The sequence below is a fragment of the Arachis ipaensis genome, chromosome B1 (assembly GCF_059453495.1).
Source record: "Arachis ipaensis isolate K30076 ecotype BB chromosome B1, ASM5945349v1, whole genome shotgun sequence".
In the NCBI taxonomy this organism is placed as follows: domain Eukaryota; kingdom Viridiplantae; phylum Streptophyta; class Magnoliopsida; order Fabales; family Fabaceae; genus Arachis; species Arachis ipaensis.
The window spans coordinates 51,137,911-51,147,183 of NC_142436.1; the positions used below are offsets into that span (position 1 = coordinate 51,137,911).

General features: G+C 38.6%; 1 protein-coding gene across 1 annotated transcript; it reads left to right on the forward strand.

Moving 5' to 3' along the window:
• Positions 1–4,893: 4,893 nt before the first annotated feature.
• LOC148576536 (uncharacterized) lies at positions 4,894–5,655 on the forward strand. The gene has a single exon (XM_088502744.1). It carries the CDS (start codon positions 4,894–4,896, stop codon positions 5,653–5,655), a length of 762 nt encoding a protein of 253 aa, XP_088358870.1.
• The last annotated feature ends 3,618 nt before the right edge of the window (positions 5,656–9,273 follow it).

The window sequence follows — 9,273 nt, forward strand, 5'->3', positions numbered from 1 at the left end:
AATCCTAGACACTGGGAAGGAAGAGGATGAATCCATCATCCTTGGAAGACCCTTCCTAGCCACAGCAAGAGCTGTGATTGATGTGGACAGAGGAGAGTTAGTCCTTCAACTGAATAAGGACAACCTTGTGTTTAAGACTCAAGGATCTCCTTCTGTAACCATGGAGAGGAAGCATGAAAAGCTTCTCTAACTGCAGAGTCAACCAAAGTCCCCACTGTCAAACTCTAAGTTTGGTGTTGGGAGGCCACAACCAAACTCTAAGTTTGGTGTTAAACCCCCACATTCAAACTCTAAGTTTGGTGTTGGAAGGTTCCAACCTTGCTATGATTATCTGTGAGGCTTCATGAGAGCTCACTGTCAAGCTATTGACATTAAAGAAGCGCTTATTGGGAGGCAACCCAATGTTATTTAATCATATCTATTTTATTTTCTTTTTGTTATTTCGTGTTTTATTAGGTTGATGATCATGTGAAGTTATAAAAACTACTGAAAAATCAAAAACAGAATGAAAAATAGCATTGAAAACAACACACCCTGGAGGAAAGTAGTCTGGCGTTTAAATGCCAGAAACAAGCATCTGTCTGGTGTTTAACGCCAGAAACAGGCACCAAGCTAGCGTTTAACGCCAGAAACAAGCATCTACCTGGCGTTAAACGCCAGAAACAAGCTACATTTGGGCATTTAACGCCAGAAATAGGCAGCAGTCTGGCGTTAAACGCTAGGATTGCATAGCAAGGGCATTTTACACGCCTAATTGGAGCAGGGATGTTAAGTCCTTGGCCCCACTGGATCTGTGGACCCCATAGGATCCCTACCACTTCTTCTCTCATCTTCACACCTTTTCATAACACTCTTCCTCAATTAACCTCCACCAATTACCTCCATTACTCCTCCAAAACCATCATACAACCCACCTACACCCACCCACTTAAATTTAAACCATCACTCCTTCCTTTTCACACATCATAACCACCTAAACCCCCTTGACCGAACCATTCACACACCTCAATCTCCTCCATTTTCTTCTTCTTCTACTCACTTCTTTCTTCTTTTGCTCGGGGATGAGCAAACCTTCTAAGTTTTGTGTGGTAAAAGCATTGCTTTTTGTTTTTCCATAACCATCTAGTGCACCTAAGGCCAGAGACATTCTCATTGAAGAGGACAAGCCCATCACTAAGAAAAGGATGGAGCAAACAAGAGATCATGGACCTCAACAAGAGCATGAGCAAATCCCCCACCATGAAATCCCTGAGATGCCTCAAGGGATGCACTTTCCTCCACAAAACTATTGGGAGAAAATCAACACCTCCCTAGGAGAATTAAGTTCCAACATGGGACAACTAAGGGTGGAGCACCAAGAGCATTCCATCATCCTCCATGAAATTAGAGAAGATCAAAGAGCTATGAGGGAGGAGCAACAAAGACAAGGAAGAGACATAGAGGAGCTCAAAAGCACCATTGGTTCTTCAAGAAGAGGAAGACGCCACCCTCACTAAGGTGGACTCATTCCTTAATCTCCTTGTCTATTTATTTTCTGTTTTCGGTTTTCATGCTTCATGTTTAATTATGTTTGTGTCTTTACTATATGATCATTAGTGTCTAAGTGTATATGCCATAAAGTTATGAATATGAATCCATCACCTCTCTTAAATGAAAACTGTTTTAATTACAAAAGAACAAGAAGTACATGGTTTTGAATTCATCTTTGAAACTGGTTTAATTATTTTGATGTGGTGACAATACTTTTTGTTTTCTGAATGAATGCTTGAACAGTGCATATGTCTTTTGAAGTTGTTGTTTATGAATGTTAAATATGTTGGCTCTTGAAGAATAAGGAAAAAGGAGAAATATTATTTGATAATCTGAAAAATAAAAAATTGATTCTTGAAGCAAGAAAAAGCAGTGAATACAGAAATCTTGCGAAAAAAAAAAAGAAAATAATAGCGAAAAAAAAAAGAAAAAGAAAAAGCAAGCAGAAAAAGCCAAAAGCTCTTTAAACCAAAAGGCAAGAGCAAAAAGCCAATAGCCCTTAAAACCAAAAGGCAAGGGTAAATAAAAAGGATCCAAGGCTTTGAGTATCAGTGGATAGGAGGGCCTAAAGGAATAAAATCCTGACCTAAGCGGCTAAACCAAGTTGTCCCTAACCATGTGCTTGTGGCGTGAAGGTGTCAAGTGAAAACTTGAGACTGAGCGGTTAAAGTCAAGGTCCAAAGCAAAAAAAAAGTGTGCTTAAGAACCCTGGACACCTCTAATTGGGGACTTTAGCAAAGCTGAGTCACAATTTGAAAAGGTTCACCCAGTTATGTGTCTGTGGCATTTATGTATCTGGTGGTAATACTGGAAAACAAAGTGCTTAGGGCCACGGCCAAGACTCATAAAGTAGCTGTGTTCAAGAATCAACATACTGAACTAGGAGAATCAATAACACTATCTGAATTCTAAGTTCCTATAGATGCCAATCATTCTGAACTTCAATGGATAAAGTGAGATGCCAAAACTATTCAAAAGGCAAAAAGCTACAAGTCCCGCTCATCTGATTGGAGCTAAGTTTCATTGATATTTTGGAATTTATAGTATATTCTCTTCTTTTTATCCTATTTGATTTTCAGTTGCTTGGGGACAAGCAACAATTTAAGTTTGGTATTGTGATGAGCGGATAATTTATACGCTTTTTGGCATTATTTTTACATAGTTTTTAGTATGATTTAATTAGTTTTTAGTATATTTTTATTAGTTTTTAAATAAAAATCACATTTCTGGACTTTACTATGAGTTTGTGTGTTTTTCTGTGATTTCAGGTAATTTCTGGCTGAAATTGAGAGACCTGAGCAAAAATCTGATTCAGGCTGAAAAAGGATTGCAGATGTTGTTGGATTCTGACCTCTCTGCACTCAAAGTAGATTTTCTGGAGCTACAGAACTTCAAATGGCACGTTCTCAATTGCGTTAGAAAGTAGACATCCAGAACTTTCTAGCAATATATAATAGTTAATACTTTGCCCGAGTTTAGATAACGCAAACTGGCGTTCAACGCCAGTTCCATGCTGCATTCTGGAGTTAAACGCCAGAAACAGGTTGCAAAGTGGAGTTAAACACCAGAAACAGGTTACAAACTGGCATTCAACTCCAAGAGAAGCCTCTACACGTGTAAAGCTCAATGCTCAGCCCAAGCACACACCAAGTGGGCCCCAAAAGTGGATTTCTGCATCATTTACTCATTTTTGTAAACACTAGTAACTAGTTTAGTATAAATAGGACTTTTTACTATTGTATTTACATCTTTGGATCATCTTTTGATCTTTAGAATTTTGTGAGGGCTGGCCATTCGGCCATGCCTGAACATTTATCACTTATGTATTTTCAACGGTAGAGTTTCTACACACTATAGATTAAGGTGTGGAGCTCTGTTGTTCCTCAAAGATTAATGCAAAGTACTACTATTTTTCTATTCAATTCAACTTATTCCGCTTCTAAGATATTCATTCGCACTTCAATATGATGGATGTGATGATCATGACAGTCATCATCATTCTCAACTTATGAACGCGTTCCTGACAACCACTTTCGTTCTACCTTAGATTGAATGGATATCTCTTGGATATCTAATACAGGGGACCGAGACCAAGTTATTAGTGTCTTCGTGGTATAAGTTAGAACCCATGGACAGCCATTCTTGAGAATCCGGAAAGTTTAAACCTTGTCTGTGGTATTTCGAGTAGGATTCAGGGATTGAATGACTGTGACGAGCTTCAAACTCGCGAGTGCTGGGCATAGTGACAGACGCAAAAGGATCAATGGATCCTATTCCAGTATGATCGAGAACCGACAGATGATTAGCCATGCAGTGACAGCGCATTGGACCATTTTCACTAAGAGGACAGGTGGCCATTGACAACGGTGATGCCTAACATACAGCTTGCCATGGAAAGGAGTAGGAAGGATTGGATGAAGACAGCAGGAAAGCAGAGGTTCAGAGGGACGAAAGCATCTCTATACGCTTATCTGAAATTCTCACCAATGAATTACATAAGTACCACTATCCTATTTTATATTTTATTTATCTTTTACTTATCAATTCATAAAATCAGTTGAATCTGCCTGACTGAGATTTACAAGGTGACCATAGCTTGCTTCAAGCCGACAATCTCTGTGGGATCGACCCTTACTCACATAAGGTTTATTACTTGGACGACCCAGTGCACTTGCTGGTTAGTTGTGCGAAGTTGTGACAAAGAATTAAGATTATGAATGTGCGTATAAAGTTTTCAGCGCCGTTACCAAGGAATGGAACCGTCACGATTTCTGCGCACCAATGGCTCACAAAAGAAAGGAGAAAGCCAATCCCGTCCTCCTCCTGTTCCTCCGAGTAACCAACCGAACACATTCATTAATGCTGAAGCCCAAGAACAGTACAAGAAACTGGCAAAAACGAGCATTTCACTATGAGAGAAAGCTGAACTTGCCCAAGAAATATGCGGATCAGATTCTTAATAGATTAAATTTTTACCATTGGAAACTCGTAGAATTCGATCCGGTGGAAGTCAATGACCACCAGGTCAAGGAATTCTACGAAAATTTCCTAAAGAGGGATATCCCAACTGTTTTTCTACGAGGTGTCACACTGGACACCTCTGATACTGCTTTAGAGGCCCTTTTGGATATTCCGCATATTCCTCCGGCTAGGGATGCTTTCACTCAAATAGTCAAGGACGTGACAATGGATAAGCTTTCTTTGGATGTGGTTCTGAAAAAGATTGGCCTGCCTGAGGCCACATGGGAGTACAGCAAACAGGATAAGGCGGTTCCGTTGGGCATTGCGTGCACAGACCTAAATCCTGAGGCAAGGATCTAGCAGCAGATCATTGCCGATTACATCCTATCGAGCACGCATGTCATGCACATTAGGGTCTGTGTGGTGGTTTTGCTTTGGGCTATTTTGGAGGGGAAGAGGATCTCTGTTCCCCTTATTAGAGAGTCGATGTGGAAGGTGAACCAACAACAGAAATACAACATTCCCTTCCCATCGATGATCACCAGATTAGCCGCTTTGTTTGGAGTGAAGAGACGCTCAACAGACCGGACATCTGTCTTCATCAGCAAGCAGCCATTCTTACCATATGGCGACTATGACAGACCGCCAGAGAAGAAGAGGAAGATGACTAAGCCACCATCAGCAGCAGAGCCCTCAGCACCTCCTACAGCTCCCGCACCCACACCCCCACTTCAGACACCTTATGAGATGGGTCGGGAGATCATTCAGCTCCTCTACCATTTCGAGCGCTGCAACGCTCGCCGCTTCCAGTGGATAGTGGCGAAGTTTGAGGGTAAAGACGCTGGGCCACCTCCTCCAGATACACTAGAGCTTGAGGCCGAGACCGAGGAGCCGGCACCGGAGGAGCCAGCAACTGAAGCTGGCCAGGCAGTTGAGCCCCCTGAGAAAAGACCGGCGGAGCCCATGGTCGAGGAGGCTACATTTCAGAGAGTTGAGGAGCCGGCAGCTGGAGCCGAGCAGATAGTAGATATGGCAGCAGAGCCAGCTAGGCAGGCAATTCAGGAGCTGGTAGCTGAGACCACCACAGAGACATCTCGAGCCATAATTGTTTATCAGCATCATCATCACCCACCACCATCTGACGGTGGAGCTTCTCATGGTTGACCCCCCTATTTTATTCTTTTGGCACGGAAGATCGTGCATGATTTAAGTGTGGGGGAGCATCTACGATTTTTTGGTGTAAACATTTTCTCCTGAACACTTTTCATTTAGTTTATTTTCAGTTTTTAGTATTATGCCTTTTGTAGATATTTCTGATATTTTGTCTTATGCACTACATTTTAATACTTTAGTTCGTATATATATATTAGTTGTTTCTAGTTATCTTTAGTATTGCATTTTCGTTTTGGTATATATATACATATTGCATCTTTATTTTGCTTAGTATACAATATAGATATGGATTGTGATTGGATGATGTGAATAGCTTATGCCTAGTTTATTTTTTATCCTAATTGTTTATGCTACTTTTTGCTTGTTGAAAATTAGAAAAAGAACTAGGAAATTTTGAAAATTTTGCATCCATCACAATATCATACATACATATAGGAAATAATTTTGGTGAAGAACAACAAAAATTTTCAAGAATTTTGTTTCAAGGGCATTCTATTGAATTGATTGAGAAAATTATTTTCAAACTTGCTTGAAGGATTTTTTTATGGAACATAGAAGAGTAAAGAACAAATACCTTGTGAGTTTTGGGCTATAATGAGTGGTTACACCTTTTAACCACTAATTTTATTCATTGTGGGCTATATCTCTTCTATGATCGTGATCTTGGTTTTGCTTGATTCTTTATTTCCAATAATTGATGTTTTGAATTGCATTGAGCATGATTGAGGCCATCTTTGATTAAAAGCTCACTTTACCCATATGGCCTACCCTTTGCTTCCACTATTGTTAACCCTTTTGAGCCCTATTGACCCCATTGTTTGTAATATCAGCACATCACAACCATAAACAGAAAACCATGATCTACCTTGGATTGTATCCTTAATTAGCTTAGTTTGAGGAGTGTGTTTCATTTAAGTGTGGGAGAATTTTTGGGAAACATTGGTAGTGAATGAAAATGTTTAATTTGGGTATTTCATTGAAAATTTTGGAAAATGGGAACAATCATGTATGAACTACTAAAACCATATGCATTTTACTTTAAAAAAAAAACATCAAAAAGGGAACAAAGGTTGTCCCTAAGAAAAGAAAGGTGAATAAGGAATGCATATGTGATGTGGATGATAAAGCATACATGAATGTTGTGAAAAAGAAATGATGGAAGGTTAGGATTGCATTTTATTTTGATTTGGTTGATATAAGTTGAGTTGGATACTTAAACTAATCAAGGATTCAATCAATTTAGCCCACTTAGCCATATCTATCCTACCTTAACCCCAACCCTATTACAACCCTAATAAATCCTCATGATAATTATATTTATGCATCAATTACTTGTCGATTGTTAGATGAAAAGCAATTCCTAGAAAGCATGATTAGGAAGAGACTTGAGTGATTAAACCCTAGACACCGAGTGATTAGAGTGTATACACACCTAGTGAGGGTTCAATTACTCAATTCTATGTTTCCACATCTCTTATCATGTCTTCTTGCAAGTTGCTTCGTTTTGATATCTTGAATCAATTCTTTAGATTTTGATTGCATTGAGCTATCTCCTTGCTTTGCCCTATTTGTCTTTACTTGCTTGGGAATTTGATTATTTATTTTCACTAAATTAATAGGAAACTATAGATATATAGATATATATAGTATATACATACTTGCATGCATATAGGTAGTTGCATTTAATAAGTTGGTTACCCCCTTGATTGTTTTCCTTGTTGGTTTAGCATGAGGACATGCTATTGTTTAAGTGTGGGGGAATTGATGAGTCCATATTTTTCGATATATTTTGACTCAATTTGGATGGATTTTAGCACATGAACTCACACTTAAGCACCAAAATAGCATACTTTTGTGTTTTGTCCCCAATTTGATCCTAAATGTGAAAACATGCAATTTTGTACTTGAAATGAGTAATTTAATTCTACTTTTATTCCATTTGATGCTATGACATGTTTGCTAAGTGTTTTCAGGCCTTAGAGGCAAGAATGGATAGCCAAAAGTGGAAGAAAGCATGTGCCAGGGGAGAAGACATGAAGAAAACAAGGAAAAGCACACACAGCGAAGTGTGCGTGCGCACAAGTACCTGTCCGTACGCACAGGTCAACATTCAGCCAAGTGTGTGGACGCACACGTCTGTGCGTCCACACAGGTCCCTGCATGTGATTTCATTAATGAAGCACGTGTTTCTCGATTTCTGAGGCCTCTTGGCCCATTTTGGAAAGCTTGGATGCTGATTTTGGATGCTATATGAAGGGGAGTTCAACACTATGAAGTCATTAGGTTGTAGTTTTAGTTTTCATTAGGTAGAAAGCATCATTAGGAGTAGGAGTAGTGTAGAGTAGATTGCTCTCTTGGGGTTTTATTTCAATTTCCATTGTAGCATTTTATAGCAAGCTTTGATCTTTGATTTTGCTTCTTTAATTGTAAGTACCCTAAATTTCCTCTTTAGTTATAGCGCTTTTACTTTCATTTCCTTTTGGTTCAAGTTACTTGTTCATAATTGCAATTTTGTGTTTCTTGAAGTTTTGATCAATGAATTTTATGTTTCATGCTTCCTTGATGTTTGATTGCTTGTTTATGTTTGGTTTTGTTGATAATTAGTTATAGTTTGCTATTTTTCCTTGCAATTTTCCATGTTTTACTTTTATGCACACAAGGTATTTGTGAAATGTCAACTTTAGATTTTGAGTAGATTTTCGCACCTTGGCTTGTGGTTTGAGTTCCTAGGATACTAGAGTCATAATGTCCGACATTTAGTGGTAATTCTTGGGGAGTTAGTTGACTCTTGTTTCTATTAAAGCTAGCCTTTTATCAACTAGGTTAGGACTTATGGATTAAGGTCAATTATGCTTCCTTGACTTACTCTTCGATGTTTGGAGTTAACTAAGCAAGATTGACTCATGATAATTACCATAGTTGTGGTTATGGCAATCATAGGATTCCTTAAACTCTCATTCCCAAGTCAAGGCTCTTTTTGCATTTATAGTATTTTCACTAGTTTTGATCTCTTCTTCTCTTTACTTGCATCAATTATAATTTTGATCATTCCTTAGTTCTTTGATTTCTTAGTTCCTTTAATCTTTTGTTCTTTGATTTGCAAAACCCCTTTTTGCCTCCACGATCGAAAGTATAGCATTTCCAATTGTATCCTAGGGAGAACGACCCAAGGTTTCATTACTCTCAGTTTATATGTTTTGAATTGAAAATACTAAACTTTGATGTTGAGAGTTAGTTGTTGATTTAGCTATACTTGCAACGAAGTGATCTTATTTTGAGAAATTTTAGATCGACACTAGTTCTCTCTATCATTATACACATTAATACACCACAAATCAATACCTAGGGTTCCTAAATACTCAATTTCACAAGGGATATATGTAAGCTTACCTTACCCAACAGTTTTGGGAGCGAAACCCAATAGTAACCAAGTGTTAGAGTGTACCTAAACATCCAAAATTACAAAAATCTCTCAAAAACTAAACCTAAAATTTTGAAATTCCTAGAAAAGAAAAATGGGGAGAGAAATCAGAAATCTTACCAACAAAGATTAGATAGAACTAACGGGCTCAGCAAGAGCTTCGCTTAGCCACCGACAGCACGCAAATC

What these genes read in the sequence shown, in the direction of transcription:
- LOC148576536 (XM_088502744.1), top strand. Translation starts at nt 4,894, where the DNA reads ATGCACATTAGGGTCTGTGTGGTGGTTTTGCTTTGGGCTATTTTGGAG.